This window comes from Hemitrygon akajei, chromosome 19 (assembly GCF_048418815.1).
Source record: "Hemitrygon akajei chromosome 19, sHemAka1.3, whole genome shotgun sequence".
Lineage (NCBI taxonomy): Eukaryota > Metazoa > Chordata > Chondrichthyes > Myliobatiformes > Dasyatidae > Hemitrygon > Hemitrygon akajei.
The window spans coordinates 27,025,033-27,047,300 of NC_133142.1; the positions used below are offsets into that span (position 1 = coordinate 27,025,033).

At 38.9% G+C, this 22,268-nt stretch overlaps 1 protein-coding gene across 3 annotated transcripts in view; it reads left to right on the forward strand.

Moving 5' to 3' along the window:
- The window catches only part of LOC140741842 (receptor-type tyrosine-protein phosphatase gamma-like), a 648,055-nt gene that overhangs the window by 513,930 nt on the left and 111,857 nt on the right, over positions 1-22,268 (forward strand). For all 3 annotated transcript variants that reach the window (XM_073072297.1, XM_073072296.1, XM_073072295.1), the window contains exon 12: positions 7,938-8,712. In XM_073072297.1, the coding sequence (XP_072928398.1) occupies positions 7,938-8,712 (775 nt within the window). The remainder of the gene's footprint in view (positions 1-7,937; positions 8,713-22,268) is intronic.

Sequence of the window (22,268 nt, forward strand, 5' to 3'; positions counted from 1 at the left end):
CAGTCTAAACAATCCATTTGAATTTATACATCTAACTCATAGAGAATTGAGTGTGCTGCTAGGTATTTTCTCCAACTTTAAACACATTCTTCTGTTTGCTGGCCCTCAAAGCATGAAATTTTAATTTCTTTAGCGACATTAAACTGTGTTGTTTGTGTTATCTTCTACCATTACTGTTTGATTTGCAGTTTTGCCGAGGCATTCTGTTTTATTAAGGCAATGCAATGTTGAAGGTTAAATTTTATTCCTACTGAGCAGCCATCAGTTCTGATAGGTAATGTTGAGAATCATTCAGCCCACTGACCATGATGTAAAGTGATGTTAAAGTTTAATGGAACTGTGGAAAATATAACTGAGGCTTATTTGAAACATTTTTATAGAGAAGTAACACAAATCATGATTTTTAATGCAAATTGTTTGGCATACTCTGCAGCAAAAAAAGTGAAATCACTAATTCAGAATCCTTAACCACCAGCATAATCTTTTCCTGAATGCACCTTTATTTGGAATAGTTTTCATTGTTTGTGAAATTCTCTTGCTGTTTTTCCATTAATTTTAGAATACATAGAGGCCTAAAATGAATATTCAAGGATGAGTTCTATCATACATTTAACTTAAATCAATCTGCGTTTGTCCATTTATGTTTTTATATCATTGATTTTATTAAAATATCAGATTCTACCATTCCTTTGCCTTTGTTCCTGGTTGTTCTAAGTTCTGTTTTATTCTCAGATAACTTTCTTCACAGTCCACTACCCAAACAACTTTGATGCTGTCTGTAAACTTACTAAACACACCACCTACTTTTTCATCCAAATTGTTAATATATTTGGTCATTGAATTACAGGAAGGATATTAATAAGGTTGAAAGAGTGCAGAGAAGGTTTACAAGGATGTTGCCGGGACTTGAGAAACTGAGTTACAGAGAAAGGTTGAATAGGTTAGGACTTTATTCCCTAGAGCGTAGAAGAATGAGGGGAGACTTGATAGAGGTGTATAAAATTATGATGGGTATAGATAGAGTGAATGCAAGCAGGCTTTTTCCACTGAGGCTAGGGGAGAAAAAAACCTAAGGACATGGGTTAAGGGTGAAGGGGGAAATGTTTAAAGGGAGCATTAGCGGGGAGCTTCTTCACACAGAGAGTGGTGTGAGTATGGAACGAGCTGGCAGATGAAGTGGTAAATGCGGGCTTTTAACATTTAAGAAAAACTTGGACAGGTACATGGATGAGAGGTGTATGGAGAGATATGGTCCAGGTGCAGATCAGTGGGACTAGGCAGAAAAATGGTTCAGCACAGCCTGTTTCTGTGCTGTAATGTTCTATGGTTCTATTTAATAAACCACAGGGGCTCAGCACCAATCCCTGTGGCACACCAATGGTCATAGACATCCAATCTGAGAAATAATCCTTTGCCTTCTTCCACCAAGCCAATTATTTTATCAAGTTGGCTACATCACCCTCGATCCCATGTGATGTCATCTTATAGACCAGCTTACCATGTTCAAAGTAAATTCATTATTGAAGTACATATATGTCACCATATATAGCCCTGAGATTCGCTTTCTTGTGGGCATACACTGTAAAACCAGGAAACACAATAGAATCAATGAAAGACCGTGCTCAACAGGATGGACATGTAACCAATGTGCAAAGGGCAACAACTATGCAAATGCAAAAGAAACAAAAATAATAGATAAGTAAATAAGCAATAAATATTGAAATGAAAAGTCCTTGAAGCTGAGTCCATAAGCTGAGGGAACAGTTCAGTGATGAGGCGAGTGAAGTTATTCCTTCTGGTTTAAGAGCCTGATGGTTGAGGAGTAATAACTGTTCCTGAACCTGGTGCTATGGGTCCTGAGGTTCCTGTACCTTCTTCCTGATGGCAGCAGTCACATGGGACCTTGTCAACAGTCTTGCTGAGAGATATGTAGACAAAGTCTACCTACCATCCTGCCCATGTCAAACCTCTTGACGACCTCTTGAAAAAAATTTAAATGTAAAAGGGTAAAAAACAAAAATGATTAGTATTTTTCCAGATTATGTTAATTGGGAAGTTAAGAAATAAATTTGTATGAAAGGAATTTTTATTATAAAGTAAGGCTTTTTGTCAGTGACAAAAACAAGTGACAGTAACAAGTGGAGTAGGTAAGCTTGTTGTGTTGAGAGGTGAGCAGTGCCTCCGACCCAAATGATCCAAGATCATTTGCTTCTTTCAATATTCACCAGCAGATGGTAGCAAAATATGTTAATGCATGTTTGTTTGTAAAAGATATAAAAGTAATCATAAGAAGAAGTGACTGAATTGCAATAATTAAGTAATGGATAAATAATTTAATTAACATCAATCCTTCACTATTCTTGTGGGAGAGAGCAGAAATCCTTTTGTTAATGTTTGCTTTAATTAAGGAGACCAAAGGAGGAAAAGCAATGGGGAATGATGAAGAAGTTCAGATTGGTAGTCATTTGGACAGTGGTGGGGAAAACATTAGATGAGAGCGTGGTTGGAGTCAGCAGTTGAATAAATACTAGTTTTGAAGAAATGAATACTTACAATTCTAATACTTAACAGGTGCACTTTTATTAGGAAGACCTTTTAGGATGTATCTTCTATACATCCATTTTCTTTCCATGTTTTGCTAACTTTGATTTTATTTAACAGTTTTAGACCAAATCCTGATGAAGGAATGTGTAAACCTATAGAGATCACACAATGTTAGCAAGTTAACGCAATCATTATCCACATGTATCCTGATCCCAACCTCCATCTGCAAATTATCAGATAAATTCTCCAATGCAACCTTTTACATAAACAGGCATTTTTTTGGACTACTATTGAAAAGACAGAAGCCATTTTTACCATAACAATCTCTACTCCTTAGCCACCAACTCTATGATCTCCTAGACATCTCCTTGAATCCAAACGTATGTGTACAACTTTGAGTTCATATTTGATCCAGAGGTGAGCCATATATCCATGTTATCGCCAGCTATTTGTACCTCTGCAGTAACAGCCAATTTTCTCAGTTCACGCTGTTCTCTCCACCCTTATTTCCCAATTTACTGACCATAATTTTAAAATCCTCGGCTCCTCCTTGGCCTTACCCCTTTCTGTCTCTGTAGCCTGCCTGCTCCAGCCCAAAAATGCTACTTGAGATACCTCACTGTGTCACTCTTAATCTCCCAAATTGAGTTGTTCCTTTCTTAACCACAGTTTCTTGGGTTGCCAGGACCATAAACAGGTCTTTTTCCCCATAGGTAGTCTGTCTTTATAACTTCTTTCATTTCTTTAAGTGCCTAAAGCCATTTCATTCGCCAAATTTTTAGTCAAAAGTATCCCCAATACTTCTCCTGAGCTAGTGTCACATTTTGTTTAATGTGGCCCTCGTAAAAAGCCTTAAGAAGATTTGTAATGTTGAAGGTACAATATAAATATATTTTTTGTTGCTGTTGACCTGGTAGAACACTGTGCATCAGAAATGCACAGCAGCTACAGACAGAGGCTGTGTTGTAGTCACTATAAAATAAAACATGCCCTTTGGAGCAGTTGTCAATAAGATTTATTTTTAAAGGATGTTTCATTCTATGCAACAGATGAGCGGATAAAAGTAGTTAACTGGGACATACTCAGCAGGCCTGGTTGCATCTGTGGAGAGGTAAACTGAGGATAATGACCAATAGACAAAACATAGGAAATATTTAAAATAGAATCAGGTTTATTATCACTCACTGATGTCATGAAATTTGTTTTTTTTGTGGCAGCAGTACAGTACAATACATTAAAAAATTCTATGTCACAATAAGGAATATATAAAAAATAAATAGTGCAAAACGAGTCCAAAATAGTGAGGTAGTGTTCATGGACAGCAGATAAAGGCAGGACTATGTTGAAGAATTCAGAGATTGTTTGTTAGCTTTGGAATATTTAATGCACCCTTTTGGACATACTGTAAAGGATGCATTATCCTTTTGCAGTACATAATTCAAGTTGGCAGGAAAATTTTATGAAAGCTATTTGGATTACCAACAGTGCCAACTAAAATACAAATCACAAAATAGATAGCTTGTTTTTAAAAACCTTTATAATCAGATGGAGTCATGGAGTTATATAGGGTAGAAATGAACAGTTCAGCTCAACTGTTCCATGCTGACCAAGATTCCCATTTAAACTAGTCCCACTTGCCTGTGGTTAGCCTGTCTTCCTCTAAACATCTCCCATCCATGTATCTGAATTAATGGGACTGCAAATACTGGTGTGATGATCCACATCATTTTTCCCCACAAAAATTCTTCAAAAATATTCATTTTTACTTTCACTTTCTGCTTGGTGCACTGTTATTGGAGCAGAATTTTCTTTCTGCACTCCTCACAGACTTGAATGAAAGCAGCAAACTTACCTTGTGTGGATCCTTATCTCTGCAAGCAGAGGAAGTGCTACACCTGCCCAGTCACCTTCTCTCTCACCTACATTCAGGGCCTCAAACAGGCCTTCCAGGTGAGGCAGCACTTCACCTGTGAATTTGTTGGAGTCACCTTCTGTATCCAGTGCTCCCAATATGGTCTCCTCTACAGGTGATACCCGACATAGATTGGGAGACAGCTTTGTCAAGCACCTTTTCTCCATCCGCAAAAAGCAGGATTTCCCAGTAGCCAACCGTTTTAATTCTATTCCCCATTCCCATTCCAACATGTCGGTCTATGGCTTCCTCTACTGCCACGATGAGGGCACCCTCAGGTTAGAGGAGCATCGCCTTATTTTCCATCTAGGTAGCCTGCAGCCTAATGGCATGAACATAGATTTCTCTGCATCCAGTAAATTTTCCCTCTCCCCCTTCCCTCTTCTTCAATTCCCCATTCTGGCTCCCTCTTACCTCTTCTTTTCCCACCGGTCCACTCTCCCCTCCTATCAGATTTGTTCTTTTCCAGCACTTTATCTTTTCCACCTATCAACTCCTAACTTCTTAATTCATACCCCCCCCCCTCACCTTCCTGACTTCACCTATCACCTTCTAGCTTGTACGTTCCCCTCTCCCCAAGTTCTTATTCTGGCTTCTTCCCCCACTTCCTTTCCAGTCCTGATGACAGACCTCAGCCCAAAACTTTGGCTGTTTATTCATTTCCATAGATGCTTCCTGGCCTGCTGAGTTCCTGTGTGTGTTAGTCTAGATTTCCAGCATCTGCAGAATCTCCTGTGCTAATGTGGATCGATTGGTATCATGGAGCTACACAGTGCTAGCTGATGCCCCAAAGACAAAAGAATATATACAGATAAATGTAGCATGTTAGAGGGCCAGAACGAGCTCAACTATGAAACAGCTGGAAATCCTGCACACATGGCTGAGGCCCATTGCCAGCTCAGATCTCTGACAAATTTGCAAGGATGTGTACCATATGAGAATAGGTTGAATGAACTTGGCCTTGGAGTGATGGAGAATGAGAGGTGGCCTGATAGAGGTGTATAAGATGATAAGGGTCATTGATCATGTAGATAGCCAGAGGCTTTTTCCCAGGGCTGAAATGGCAAACACGAGGGGACATAGTTTTAAGTTTCTTGGAAATAGGTACCAAGGGGATGTCAGGAGTAAATTTTTCACGCAGAGTGGTGGGTGCGTGGAATGCACTATCGGTGACAGTGGTGGAAGCAGATACAATAGGGTTTTTTAAGAGCCTCTTGGATAGAACATAGAGCTTAGAAAAATAGAGGGCTATATGTTAGGAAAATTCTAGGCAGTTTTTAGAATAGATTACATGTTTGGCACAACATTGTGGGCTGAAGGCCTGTAATGTGCTGTAGTTTTCTATGTTCCATAAATTAGTCCAAGCATAAAATGGTTATGAAGGATCTTAACACACAGAAGCATTTAAAAAATACTAAAAATCATTTTAAATATTAGATTTTCAAAAAATAACACAATGTAAGGCAGTTGAGAACAGACAATATTGAAAAAAATCAGCTGAAAAAAATCCTCATACCTACCTTGCTCCTTTGTAGCCATTCCTCTCTGTTGAAATGAATGGCTTTGTTTCTCCTGCACTAAATCTAACCTGGTGCCAGTTGAGCTTTCAATTTTCCCAGTGTAAATACTGAAGGATTGCCAGAAATTAACACAACACAGTTGAGAGCATCCTGACTGGCTGCATCCCTGCCTGGTATGGGAACTGTACTTCCCTCAATCGCAGGACTCTGCAGAGAGTGGTGTGAACAGCCCACCCACATCTGTAGATGTGAACTATTCAGGACATTTACAAAGACAGGTGTGTAAAAAGGCCCAAAGAATCAATGGGGACCCAAGTCACCCCAATCAAGAACTGTTCCAACTGCTACCATCTGGGAAGCAGTACCGCAGCATAAAAGCCAGGGTCAACAGGCTTCAGGACAGCTTCTTCCACCAGGCCATCAGACTGATTAATTCATGCTGATACAACTGTATTTCTATGTTATGTTGTTGTACATATGATTTATTATAAATTGCACATTACATTTTTAGATGAAAACATAATGTAAAGATTTTTACTCTTCGTGTATATGAAGGATGTAAGTAATAAAGTCAATTCAATTCACTGCTACTGGACTTCTTGAGGAATCCAAAGTAAGTGCATAGTCAAAAAATCACTAGCAAAGGGCAGCATCTAAAGAGAGCTTTATCAGTTCTATGCAAGTAGTGAACCTAGTGCCAGTTATGGAGGAAAGTGCCATCAATTCCACCAAAATCCAGCCCTCTAGGTAAGATATATTATCATTTTTTGGAGCTAATGAACTTCATTATAGTTCTCCACCACCACCTTCCAGAAGTATACTTGTATCTGCAGCTGTCCTGTTACCAATGGCAAATGCAATTCCTCAGCCAGCCACTAGATCATTTGCAATATTAGTCCATTGATTGAACTCTCTGAAATATTCAGCTTGCATATATATATCTTTGATAATCCACACATGCATCCATAATCTTTCCTCCGTGACTTGAATTTTTCTTCCCTCAAAGTCACGCAATGGGCGATCATGTACCACAGTGCAAGGTGAACACTAGAGTTCCTCTAGTCCTTACTTTTCACCCTGTGAGGTCTTTTGTGTCTCTGCTATGTACTTAACTATTGTCAACAGTGGTTTTGAGAACCGCTGCTTGTCTCTAAAACAATTCTGCAACTTGTCTCCGAATTTTTTGCTTCCATGTTGGAATTTGGATCCTGGAGTCAGGCTAGGGGTCACTTGAAGTAAATCTCACCTTTTGCTTAACTACTAAACCCATTTTTTGCACGTAATGACAGACAACACATGTATTGAGAAAAGGGATTGGATACATGTCAGATCTCTGCTCAATGCCAAGGATGAATTAATCCCTGATTAAAAGGTAAGTAGAGGTAAGTATTTTGTATATTTTACTTTATCTTGATGTTTTAATTAATTTCTAGTACTTTCCAGTATTTTGAGTTTAAAATATCCTTTGATTTTTAAGTAATTTATTATCTATTTAATTATTTGTCAATCTGAACAAAGTTTAAATTCCTGTAGCAAGATGGTAAGAAACATTCTAAAACAGTTCAAAGGCCTTTCAACCGGATTTTTGAACATTCCAGAGCAAGGAATCAGGATCACTGGTTTGAGATCAATTCTCTTTTTGTAGCTTGATCCACTTTGTTGTATAATATTATGAATAGAAACTAGTCTTTGGATATCAGCAAAATTGCTCTGATACTAATATAGAGTTCAGGAAATAAATGGAATCACTTCTGTAGGGATTGAAAAAAATCACTGTCACAATAGAATGTTTGTGTAATAAGATCTGATACATTAAACAGAATTTCTTGAAATTGTTGTAGATGAAACAAGATAGTGTAATGACCATAGAAAGTAAGATTGTTTGAGCAGGAGAAATACCATAGATGTTCTTACCCTATGTTTATTTGTTCCTTTTTGTATTTCCCTGATACTTCTAATAGCCTACAGCCTCTCCTGCTGCTTCAGCTGACATGGCACCAATCAGCTCTGGGTCATCTACCTGGACTTCTTCTGGTCTAACTTTGCCCTTTGTTTCCATGGCAACTGGCATAGGCCCTTCATCCAGTGGAAGCCAGACTACTGTAGCATCTGTGGTAACGAGCACTTTGCTTGCAAGTCTTGGGTTTGGTGGTGGTGTTGTTCCTTCCTTTCCTAGTACTGTGTGGCCTACACGCCTTCCATCTGTTTCTTCAACCACTAAACACCGAGCAAGAACTGTTGTTTCAACAACTGAAGCATTGTCATCTCCAGGCTCAGAGGGTGGTTCTGCTGTGAACAAAACTGGTGAGGCAGAAGGTAAAGATGAAAAGAAAGACAATGATGGTGAGAAAGGAGAAGGAGAAGGAGAAGGTGATGATGAAGAAGAAAAAGGCTCCGGAAGAGATGTTATAGAAAATAAAAGCAAAATTGTGAATGGAACAACCACTAAGACACAAAATGAGACTGAGTCAGGGACATCACCAGAAGGTTCAAGTGGTCCAACCGAGAAGGATATAAACCCGACCAGTGAACTAGACCTTTCAAACACAACTGTGAGTCAGGAAAATACCACCTTTCCACAACCAGCAATGGAACAGACGGAGACACTATCCAAAGTTGCAACGACAGAAAGCTATCCAGTTCAAATTCCACTCAATCCAACACCTTCTTCAAAAGCATGGAATGATGTGGAGCGAGATAAGTCAGCTGAAAACACGTTTGTTATGGTGGATCCAGGTTAGTTTCTGTCAAGCTTTGTTTTGTAATCCCCAAATGTTTAAATGTGAGTTTTTTAACAGGCTCTATGTTAGTAAGCAGCATTTTTTTTATTGTTGGTCTCTATTACTAGAAGGGGTAGAACAGAAAACTACTAAAATCTTTCTACAACTTTACTGGTCATCACTGAGACTACCAAGGAAGTACTTCATACAGTACTGAAGGTAATTTAAGGTTGGCTAATCTTGTATTGTGGATATTTTGCAAAAGATTCCATAGGTTGATTTTTAGAATGAAGAAGTTGGCTTATAAAGAATGATTGAGTAGATTGTGCTTGTACATATTGGAGTTTAGGAAAATAAATAGTGATGTGGATGTGGTGTATACTGATTTTAATAAGGTGGCTCTTTCAGAAATTCAGGAGGCATGGAATCCAGTGTATTCTGCCTGGAGATTATGACTAGTGGTGTTCAGCAGATTTCCCTTTGTGATTCTTATAGGTCATTTAGATAATGAAGTGGAAGGGTTGGTTAGTAAGTTATGTAGAATAGTGTAAAAGTTGTTGTAGGTTACAACAGGACATTGATGGTATATAGAAGTGACAGATGGGGTTCAGCCCAGAGAAGTGTGAAGTGATGCATTTTAGAAGATCAAACTTGAAGGGAGAGTACAAGGATCATAGCAGGATTCTTGGCAGTGTGGAAGACCAGAGGAATCTTGCATTAGATGTCCATAGATCCCTCAAAGTTGCCATGCCAAGTTGATATGGTGGTAATAAAGGCATGTGGTGTGTTGGCCTTCATTAATTGGTAGGGGTGGGAGGGTTGAGTTCAAGAACCATGAGGTAATGTTGCAGATCTATAAAATTCTGATTAGACCGCATTTGGAGTATTGCATTCAGTTCTGGTTGCCTGATTATAGGAAGGATGTAGAAGCTGAGAAAGGGTGCAAAGGAATTTTAGAAAGCATGTTTTATGAGAACTGTTTGAGTGAGCCAGGGCTTTTCTCTTTGAAGTGACGAAGGATGAGAGGTAACTTGATAGAGGTGTGTAAGATGATTAGAGGCATAGATAAGAGTGGATACCCAGTGCCATTTTATCTCCCCAGGGTGATAATGGCTAATAGGAGAGGGCATAATTTTGAGGGGATAGGAGAAAAGTACAGAAGTGCAGAGGGGATGTCATAGGTAGACTTTTTTTTACACCAAGAGTGTAAGTGCATGGAACACGCTGCAGGGGATGATAGTAGAAGCAGATATATTAGGGACATTTAAAGGACTCTTAGACAGCCACATGGATGAAAGAAAAATGGGGAGCAATGTGGGACAGAAGGGTTAGATTGATCTTGGAGAAGGTTAGAATCTTGGACTAAAGGGTCTGTACTGTTCTATGAATGAATTTAAGGCTACGATAAGTTCTTGGGCTATTAGTTAATCAATGTTCATGATGAGGAGACGAGAAAATGGAGTTACAGCCAAATTCATAATCTTATTAAATGGTGCAACAGACCATACTATTCCTGCTCCCATTTCAGTGTTTCATATTCAATCATAATATGTTGATATGGTAACTCAATGTGCAAAAGGTACAGATTTAGTAAATTTGATCATTAAACAATGCTAAATTTAAACAAAGTTTGTAAAGTTAGTGTAATTTACTCAATTAAAAATTGAGTTACCTGTGTTTAAAGGGTAAAATACTGTTCTTTAAGTCATTTTTGACAAAGGGAGAAGATGTTCTTTTGTCTATTTGGTTTGTAGTTGTCTTTTTGAGATAAACTAATCAATAATGTTTGTACCTTCATTGATTTTTTACACTTAATCTAGAAAAACTAAACCACTGACATATTAGAACTAATAATGGTTGGTGAAATTTTGTAGAACATCTTTGTCTGACCAAACAATGGACTACATAAATGAGAAATCAATAAATCTTTAGTGTTATAATTAAAAGATGATTATTTTATTCACTTGGAAATCAGATCTAATAAGTGTACATAAGATAATTCAAATTAGTTAAATGAGAATGTCGTTTTGCAAGGTAGTGATTTTTGCAATCAGGAACAGCAAACCATGGATAGATTCAGCTTGCTCTCTCATTTGTTCCAAGCTGAGGATATATCAGCTTGGAGGATACGCTTCCTCTGAATAAAGCTTCTGCATATGGGCATGGCAATGGATTTGGAGCTGTGCATTTTTGGGTGCCTTAAAGGTTGCCCGTCCAGCAATTGTGTGACTTTTGCGACCTGTGATTGTGATGGAGTGATGCAATAGGGACCAGTGTAGCAGTGGCATCTTTTTTTTTTGCGGACAGCAGTGATATTCCAGATACTCCATACTTAGTGAAAATCAATTCTGAATTTAACTTCTTACTATCTTTACAGCTGTATTGCTAATAAAGCTGGTAGAAACCACAGAGCTCATGCACCACAGGAACACAGTGGCATCTGAAAATAGCTACCAAGGTCCCCATTGCCTTGATTTCATCATAAATGGGATCTCCGCTTGAAACTGGCTGTCATTTTGTCTGAGTATTGACAGACCATTGTAAAATGGATGACAAATTGGCGTTTATTGATGAGCTGGGCAGAAAATCAGCATTGGAAGTCCATTAAGTGTACCAAACCTATGTTGTGATCACTTTTAGACAACTGTCAACAAATTTCAGCAGATTAAAATTGGTCTTCTGAGTTGCAGTCTCATTTTAGCATAATGAATTCGCCGACATGACAAGGTTGGGATGTCTGAACTGCATCTGAGTAAAAATTTATATTCCCTTGATGGCAAAATTAGTAGGTTGGCAAATGCAAATTCAGTCTCCCATCCAAAGAAGCAAAGCAAATCCTTATCTCGCAGCTGAATAAAGAGATGAAATGGTTGTCATGTAAGCTGTCTACAGGAATCAGCCGCAGACTGGTAATGTCATGGGCCTGGACCCAAATCTCCTCCTGAATGATTTTTGCACCTGGTGTCAGGGGCAAGCGTAAAGAACTTATTTTCCTTCTGAAGCTGAAAATGATGGAACAAAATTATAGAGCATTTTATTTCTTTGCTCTGTATACATTACCCAATAAATCAGTGTGACAATATGACAAGAAAATATAACTATTTAATTAGTAAATCACATTAATTTCAGTAAATGAGCAATTGCATCTGAAAGAATCTTTCTTGTAATATGGAAAAAGTACACAGAAGGCCCTTCAAAAGATAAAATTAAACACCTCATAATGAAAGTTTTTTCAGTCTGCCAGTGACATACTTACTGCATTTTGCCAAACCACTAGACTTCTGGTGAGAAGATTTCTCATCTTTTTCTCTGGACTTCGCCCATATTTTCTGCACCATAGAATGCACACCATTTTATTTTTATCTCCACATTGGTTCCAGATTCATTGGAGTTAGCTCTTAACATTCCATTCTATTCTATGCATGCATTATATTTGTACATTTATGGAATATTAGGCTACTATATATAATCAATATGTATTAAAACAGTGAATTTGAATTGGATCAGATCTCCATTTTTATGCTTTTCTGAATAGTAAGAGAATATAGAGGAAGACAGAGGCATAGACCAATAAATAGTCTAGTAGCATAATGTCCCGCGATTAGACTATTAATTGACCTGAGCGTGCTGAACTCTGAATTTCACAGCCACTTTTATTCCAGCCAGCAGGATAATTAATTGTGCAAAGCAGGAGAGTATTATTATCAGCCCAGGGGTGTTGGTTGCTGGATGTTCAGTGACAGAATTCCACGTTCTGTTTGCTGAGACTATTGAAAATACACATCATTTGACCAGATAGTGCAAATGATAATATAATTAGATTAGGCAGCTTCTGTGGAGACAGAATCTAAGTTAATATTTCATGCCAATGACCTTTTTTTTGGAAACCTGCACTGATTTAAAATAACCAGCCTAAATGTTAAAACCGTAAGACACAGGAGCAGAATCAGGCTATTCAGAACATTGAGTCTGCTCTGCCATTTGATCAGGGCTCAGTTATTTTCCCTCTAACCGCCACGCTTCTATCTTAGAAGCAGAAAGTCATAGAACACTACAGCACAGAAACAGACCCTTCTTTCCATCTAGTTCATGCCAAACTATTAAGCTGCTGTCCCATCGACCTGCACCTGAACCACAGCCCTCCGTACCCCTGCTATCCATGTACCTATCCAAATTTCTCTTAAATTTTGAAATCAGTCACCATTTAGTACCACCGTCTGAGTGAAGTTGTGCATCCCTTAAACATTTCACCTTTAGCCTTAACCTTTAACCTGTAGCCTCTAGTTGTAGTCAGACCCAACCTCAGTGGGGAAAAAACCTGCTTTCATTTACCCTATCTGTCTGTACCCGTTCATTATTTTGTATAGCTCTATCAAATCTCCCCTTAGTCTTCAACATTCTAGGGAATAAAGTCCTAACCAATTCAACCTTTCCCTATAACTGAGGTCCTCAAGTCCCAGCAATGTGCACTCTTTCAACCGTATTGACATCTTTCCTGTAGGTAGGTGACCCAAACTGGACTCAATACTCCAAATTAGACCTCACCAACGTTTTATAGAATTTCAACATAGCAACCAAACTCCTGTACTCAATAATCTGATTTATGAAGGCAAATGTACCAAAAGCTTTCTTACAACCATATCTGCCTCAGATGATACTTTCAAGGAATTATGGATCTATGTTGCCACATCCCTCAGTTGTACTGCATTCTTCAGTGCCCTGTCTCTCACTGTGTAGATCTAGCCTGGTTGGCCCTCCCAAAGAGCAAAACCCCACATTCGTCTGTATTGAATTCCACTTGCCATTTTCACCCCATTTTCCAGCTAGTCCAGATCCTGCTGTAAGCTTTGATATTTGTCCACTACACCCCAACTTGGTGTCATCCACAAATTTGCTGATCCAGTTTGCTACATTATCATCCAGATCGTTGATACTGATGACAAGCAACAATGGAAACAACATTGATCCCTGCGGCACACCGCTAGTCACAGGCCTCTAGTCAGAGAGGCAACCATCTACTATCAGTCCCTGGCTTCTCCAGTGGAGCCACTGACTAATCCAATTTACTCCTTCATCTTGAATGCCAAGCAACTGAACCTTCTTGATCAGCCTTCCATGTGGGACCTTGTCAAAGGCTTTACTAAGTCCATGTAGACAACATCCAATGCCTTGTCTTCATCAGCTTTCTCAACTATATGTTCTAGCACTCTGGTTCCCACTCCCTGCAACTCTAGCTTAACCCCCCCCCCCCCCAGTGGAGCATTAGCAAACCTTGCTACTAGGTTATTAGACCCCATCCGATTCAAGTACAAACTGTCCCTTCTATACAGCTCTTCCCATCCCAGGAAGAGAGCCTAATGATCCAAAAATCTGAAGCCCTTCCTCCTGCACCATCTCCTTAGCCATGTGTTATACTGTATTTTCTCACTAGCATGTGACATGGGTAGCAATCTTGACATCAACACCCTGGAGACCCTGTCCTTTAACTTAATTTCTTAATTCCCTGAACTCACTTTGCAGGACCTCGTCACCCCTCCTACCCATGTCATTGGTACCAAAGTGGACTATGGCCGCTCACCTTCCCACTAAGGAATGCTGTGGACTCAATCCGAGATGACTCTGACCCTGGCACCTGAGAGGCAACATACCATCTGGGAATCTCATTCTTGTCCACCGCACCTCCTTTCTGTTCCACTAACCAATGAATCCCCTATCACTACAGCTTGCCTCTTCTTCCCCCCTCCCCTTCTGAGCTGCAGAGCTAGATTCAGTGCCAGAGACCTGACCACCTCTGTTTGGTCATCCACCCCCCCTCCCAACAGAGTCCAAAGCAATATACCTATTGTTGAGAGGAATGGCCACTTTGTGCTCTGCATGGCGGCCTATCCCCTTCCTCTTCCTGATGGTTACCTGTGTCCTGCATCTTGGGTGTAAGTAGTCCTTCCTGTCTATTAGCCTATCAGCCTTCCCAATGATCCAAAGTTCATCCAGTTCCAGCTCCAATTCCTTAACACGGTCTGCTATTAGCTATACTGTATGCACTTTTTGCAGGTGTAGTCATCAGGGGCACTGGCCTGCCTTCCCACCTCCTGCAAGGGGAGCATTCCACTGTCCTGCCTGATATCCCACTGCTCTAAATGTGCTATAAGAAAGAAAGAATAAATAACAAATAAAAAATCTGCCTACAGTCCTTGCCTCCAATTCCCAAAGCCTGGATGAGCCAAAGCCTCAACTCCCCACTCTACCATTGGCCCACTAACACAATGGCCACTCCACTTAAACCTAATTTCTTTGTATTGGACCTAATTATGTGCAATCCAATATCTTCTTGGGAGCTCTGGTGCACAAAATGTGTCGACTGCCCCTGCTTGCTTCTTTTAAGCTCACTCTCCAATCTGATACAGTATCTCCTCAAGAACTATGGCTCACAAAATGCCTTCCGTACTCTTTGATCCCCTTAATAATCAAGAACCTATCAGCCTCAGCCTTAAGTATACCCGGTGCCTTCGCCTCCACAGCCATCTGTGGCAAAGAATTCCACCTTCTGGCTAAAGAAATTTCGCCTCATCTCTGTTCTAATGGGACATCCTCATATTCTGAGGTTGTGCACTCTGGTCCTAGACTCTCCCATTATTAGAATCGTCCTCCCCATACCCACTCTTTCAATATTCGGCAGGTTGTAATGAGATACCCCATCATTCTTTAAAATGCCAGTGTGTATAAACCCAAAGCCATTAAATGCTTCTCATACTTTAAACCTTTCATTCCTATGATCTTTCTCATAAACCTCCTTTGAACTCTCTAATGCCAATCTATCTTTCTTAGCTAAGAGGCCTAAAACTGATCACAATGTTTTAAATGTGGTCTGAGTAATGCCTTACAAAGCCTCAGCATTACATTCTTCCTTACTACTGACTCAACCTGCTAAGTTAACCTTTAGGAAATCCTGCACTAGAACTGCCAAGTCCCTTTGCACCTCTGATTTCTAATTTGCTCCCCATTTAGAAAATAATCTATGCCTTTATTCCTTCTGGAAAGTGTATGGCCATATACTTTCCAACACTGCATTCCATCTGCCACTTCTTTTGCCCATTCTTCTAATCTATCCAAGTCCTTCTGCAGACTCCCTGCTTCCTCAACACTACTTGCCCCTCCAGATATCTTGGTATCATCCACAAACTTGGCCACACAGCCATCAATTCTATCATCTAAATCACTGACATATAACGAGAGAAGAAGTGGTCCCAACACCAACCCCTGCAGAAGAACACAAGTAACTGGCAGACAATGAGAAAAGGCCCCCTTTATTCCCACACTTTACCTTCTTTTCAAATCTTTTTATTATTATTATTATTCAAAATACACAGGTACATCAAAGTAACAACACCTACAATGCGTCAAAAAATTATCTTAAAGATTGAAAATTTTTGTGAATAAAAAAAACCCTACTAAGCAAGAAAAGTGAGGGGAAAAAAGAACCCATTGAGGGCACAACCCGGAGCCATGCGTCATATAGAAAGCTTCTAAAAATAAACATCAAACTGCCAACAAGAAGAAAAAATATCTCAAAACAAAATTTACACTTAGATCGTGGAGGAAATCTATCAGTTAACTGAAATTATAGTAATAAGCAAATGAGCCCCATCTCTTCTCAAAATCAAATAAAGATTCAAAGGTTCGACTTCTAATTTTCTCCAAACTGAGACACAGCATCACTTGAGAGAACCATTGTGACAAAATAGGAGCAGATATATCCTTCCATTTCAACAAAATGGCCCTCCTAGCTATCAATGTAACAAACGCAATAACATGTTGGTCAGACAGAGAAATACCATGAGTATTTTGAGGAATTATTCCAAAAAGCACAGTCAATTTATTAGGTTGTAAATTGATTCTAAGTGCTTTAGAAATTGTTGAAAAGTCTGACTTCCAGAACGGTTAATATAGAACATGACCAGAACATATGTGTCAATGTAACTATCTCAGTTTTACATCTATCACAACACTTGTCAACATTGGGAAATATTTTAGAAAGTCTCTCTTTTGTCCAATGGAAACGATGTACAATTTTAAATTGAATCAGTGAATGACCAGCACAGATGGAAGAAGAGTTAACCAACTTCAGAATCCACGTCCAATCCTCCCATATAAAAGTCAAATTGAGTTCTTGCTCCCAGTCCTGTTTAATCTTAAGTAAAGGACGCTTATCCCATTGTAATAATAAATTATAAATTCTTCCAATAGAACCTTTCATCGAGGTTCATATTCATAATAGTATCTAACAAGTCAGCCTCCAATATATAAGGAAAATTACACTTTACCTTCTGTCAATCAGCCAATCTTCTGTCCATGCTAGTATCTTTCCTGTAATACCTTAGGCTCTTACCTTGTTTAGCAGGCTCATGTGCAGCTTCTTGTCAAAATCCAAGTCAATGACATTCATTGATTCTCCTTTGTTTTTCCTGTCTGTTATTTCTTCAAAGAATTCCAACAGATTTGTCAGAGAAGCTTTCCCCTTCAGGAAACCATACGGCCAATTTTATCATGTGTCTCAGTTCCCCAAAACATCCCCCTTAATAATAGACTCTAACATCTTGCCAACCAGTGAAGTCAGGTTAACTGGCCTATGATTGCCTGCCTTTTGTTTACCTCCCTTCTTAAGAGTGGAGTGACATTTGTAAAGACTTACGGTAAATCTGGTTTTCTTACTCAACAAAAGGCTGCTGGATCTTTCGACTTGTGTTCTTATTGTGAAAGTCGGTACTTCTGTAATATTCACATTAGAGGGTAAGTTTAATTTAATTTATTCACTGAGAAACTGAAGGCACAACTGTCCAAAGAGCCAAAATCCAGTGGAAAGTAAAGCCAAGTCAGGAGCAGTTAATCCAATCCTCCATCGTGTCTTTTCAGAACTGTGAAATTAAAATTGTCCTTCCCATTTAACATAAAATTTTAAACAGTTCTCACTACTGTACTTTCATGGGCATGTCATCAATTTTAGCTATCTCCTTTATGAATCATGGGCTATGTTTCACTTGATGTGCAGGTTCTTTACTCAGCCTACACACGGAATCATTTTGTGTTAAAATACATAATGCCTGATCATAGCTTTTACTATTACAATATTTGATCAAATTTTCCTGTCAAGTGTCTTGTAAAGTGACTCCCATAACTTTAAGAATTAAGTATATAAACAATTACAAAAGAAAGAAATATTTTATAGCAATATTTCTGTCAACTTAAAACATTCCAAAATGTGTTTTTTTTAACTTTTTTTGAAAAATACTTATTGTGGTAATAAACCAATGTGTGAACAAGCTCCCAACAACAGTTATGTGATGAAGATTAGATAATCTGGTTTCTCTGGAAATGTTGATTTTGGGGATTTATATTAGACAGCTGACTTGAGATAACTTCCCACATTTCTTTAAAATAATGGCAGAGGAACATTTATTTCTACCTGAGAAGGACTCATTTGAGTGACAGTACTTCCAGCAGTGTAGTGCTACTTCAGCTTAGCACTGATATTTCAGTCCAGATTTTTGTGTTCAACTTACATGCATGTGATAAACCAAGAACCCTTTAGTTTGGAGGTGAGACAGAGTAACTAACGGCATCTGTCTGTAATCATACAGCCGTGTATTAAGCAGCTGGGGTAATTTTATTTTCATGGTTCCCAGCACAAAACTTGGAGGATTGGATTGGCTGCACCCCATCTGATATTAGTTACCAGAAAAGTTGGCAGAAAATAAAATCAGGCAGGGTGTAATGTACTTGGCTGACTCCATCCCACCAGTTTCTCACTGAGTGTATTAGATTAAAGCTATGCCCTTCACAGAACAGATGCTTAGCAACCTTATTACAATTATCTCTGTGGAATAATAAATAGAAGGCTGTATGAACATGGCTGAGTTTTTTTAGATAGGTCTAATCTCTTGGTATTGTTTCATGTTATAGATTCTGGGCCTTCTTTAGTTCTTCCACCTGAGCTTTTAGTGGAAGGAGAATTATCCCAATAACATGTGCAAACATTATTGGTACTTAGGCACAGGAATGATATCTAACATTTTTTTGCAGCTGGCATGATGTATGCCCATAGTACTTTAAACAATACTTAAATTATATTAAATTCCCAAATGTTTTATAAATAAATGCCGTTTAGAAAATACTACAGAAAGTCAACCACACAAATGCAGAAAATGCATCAATAAGCAGTTCCTCCTTTCCCCATCACATAAAATTGAAAGCTCTAATTCTGATTAAATCTGAATAAACCAAATGAGCTGGAAAGCTCTGGATAATTTAGAAAATAGAAGTACTTTGGTCTGCTATCTGGATAACCTATGTTCCATATGGCTTCATCCCAACAATCATAATATTCTAAGCATGTGATGCTCATCATCCATTATACTCTCCTTTTTAGCTGCACAATCCCATATTTTACCAATTGTCTAATACGTTTCTCATACTGTACATTTCTGTCTATAATGTTGATCATTTTAATTTATTTGCGTTAAATTATTTGTATTGGAAATAAAACAACTGAAAAGGACAAATACCTTCAGCTTATTATATATTTGGTTGATCTGATAGTGAGCTCTGAAGGCATTGATTCTTATCAGCATTAAAAGTAATCTTCCAGAATTATGCAATGTTTATCTTACCACATGAATGTGAAATTTTTACAATTGCCTTCCCTATTGATCTTCAATGATAGGAAGCTAATCCTAGAATGTGTAGAAAATGATCATGAATTGGCTAACTGATCACCAGATAGCAGTATTTTGATGAGAGGTGTCAATAATATTAATGTAGTGAGTGAATGTGCAAATTCTTTCAGGAAGCGACTCCATTTTGAGATTCATTATTGTACCCATGACTACATAAACACATGACTGCTCACCATTCTATAAGATCACAGGTGATCCCGCATCTCAAATCGATTTTGTTGCCTAATTCTCAGTCATTTATTATATCTGAAAATCTTTTTGCAGTCCTGCCCTCAATACCAGATGGACCACAGCTGAATTATTTTCTCCCCAAATAAAACTCATAATATATTTTCTTCTTCAACCTACTGAAATAGCTCACTAGTCTTTTAATAAAGTGTTTAGCTTTATTGCAATGTAAAGGTCAAGATTTTTTTTGATGTAACTGAATAATTTGGTGTTCATTTTCCATTATAATTGATATTCATATGTGCACTCAGCCTTGCATGCTGACTGGATAGCCAAAGCCCTTGTCATTCACTGGAAGAGTTAGTTATATGTCGGATAGAAATCGATTGGCATGAGCTGTATTTTGACATGTGCAGTGCAGACCTTCATTTGTGCTCAGTTTTGATCATGTTTCTTGATTGACACATTAATTTGTACCTTATTCTCTTTGTGAGAATAATCTGCCCTGTTGTGATTATTTTTCACTCATTCACCCAAAGCACACAAAGAAAATAGAGTCATTTCCATCCTCAGGGATCAGTCATTTAATGACTGCCTTATTATATTGGTCTACACAACCTGCACCAGAAACCAGATTTGAACATAAGACATTAGTCCTGTTTATGATTTGTTTTTTAAAAAATCCTTAATTACAGTCTTATTGCAGGAAAGTTTTGTGCTTCATAGAACTGCATTTGAAAACATGGGCAATATTTTCCTATGAGAAAGCTGAAATGTTGCGCAATATAGTGGCTGCTTTCCTGGTAAATCTGCTGGCTGCCAGGAGGTGAGCAGGAAGAGATTTTACCGTGGAGTCCAGAGAAGTGGGGAAGGAGGATTGTGAGTAGGAGGGGACAATCCCTATGAAGTCATATCTCCAAGTGTCTAAGAAGCAATGTAGAAGTGGCCATGAATTTCCGAGTTCCCAGATCGATCCAAATGGGTGTATATGCATGCCACAGATATGGAGCCCATTGCTGCGTGTTTTTTTTTCGTTGTTCCTCTCCACGTCTTGTGGCATATCAGATGGCATCCTTGCCGTTTCTTTAGCATTTATTTTGTTTTTATATGAGGCTGAGTTGCTAGCTCAATGCTCAACCCAGCACGCAACGAGCCAGCCGGATTCAAAGCCAGGACTATTTGCCTCGAAGACCGGTGTGGATGTCACTACACCACCAGCTGATTGCATGTTGGGCTTCTTTACTGGCTTTCTACCTGATAGGGGAATTTGCCACATTTTCCTTGAATAAAGACCTGCAGCTATCTGGGAGCAGAGATATGCCAAATTATTGGATATCCAAACATCCAGCGAATGATAGATTGCATTTATAATGCAAAATAATCCTGTAATTTTCCAGAACTATGTATCATTTCTTGGATTTCGCCAGAAGTTCTTTGTCAGTACTATCTGACAATCTGTATGATTGTCCTGAGCTACCCAGCCTGACCTGTCACAATGTACCAATGGATGTACTTTCTGGGAGTACTGACCATCCCTTCACTCTAGTAGTGGATCCAGCAGATGCTGCTAAATACAATTACAATCCAAGATACTGGGTACGTCATGGAGACAATAACAAAAGTCCTCAAAAGTGGATTTGTTGCTTGAACATTTGTGGAATGTTCTGTAATGTGCCTTAGAGAGAGACTCCCACTTGTTTTTATCTGCTGTATTCTGTACAGTTTTACAGTACAGGTGCTTGCTTACAAGAGGTGGCGGAAGAGGAAATGGACGTGGAAGAGCAATGTAAGTGGCAACAAAAAGATGCCTTTTAGAAGTGCAATCATGGTGTGATTGTTTACCTTGTGGTACAGCTGAGGATCCCACTGCATCATCTGAAGACTTGATAAAAGTCTGCATTCTCATGCAAATCCCTTTAACAGTAACTGGAGTTTACTGAAATTAAGGAAAGGTAACTACATGAGATATAGACAAGTATCATCTCTAACAAGAGAAAATCCAACTATTTCCCCAAGGCATTTGCCAACATTTCCAATGGCCAGAATACAGTATCACCTGTAGTATGTTGGGATCACTCTGCTATCCCAATGGGTGACATGGTAGCATAGCAGTTTGCGTAATGCTATTACATGAGAGCCGATACTGGGGGGAGTTGGGGGAGAGTAGAATTGCTGATCAGAGATAGTATCACAGCTTCAGAGTGGGTGGAAATCAGAACCATGAAGAGAGTGATCATTCTATGGGTATCAACATCTCTGAAGATCTATCCTGGGCAAAACATATTGATGCAATTACAAGGAAAGCACAATGGAGTCTATGTTTCATTAGGAGTTTGAAAAGAATTGATATGTCACCCAAGACATTCACAAATTTCTATCGATGTACTGTGGAGAGCATTCCAACTGGTTGCATCATCGTCCGGTATGGAGGGGCCACACTGCACAGGATCAGAAACAGCTGCAGAAAATTGTAAACTCAGCCAGCTCCATCATGGGCACTAGCCTCCCCAGCATCCGAGACTCGTTTAAAAGGCAATGCCTCAAAAAGGCGTCATCCATTATTAAGGACCCCCATTACCCAGGACATTGCCTCTTCTCAAGGAGGTACAGGAACCTGAAGTGACACGCTGAGTGTTTTAGGAGCAGCTTCTTTCCTTCCATCGTCAATGAACAA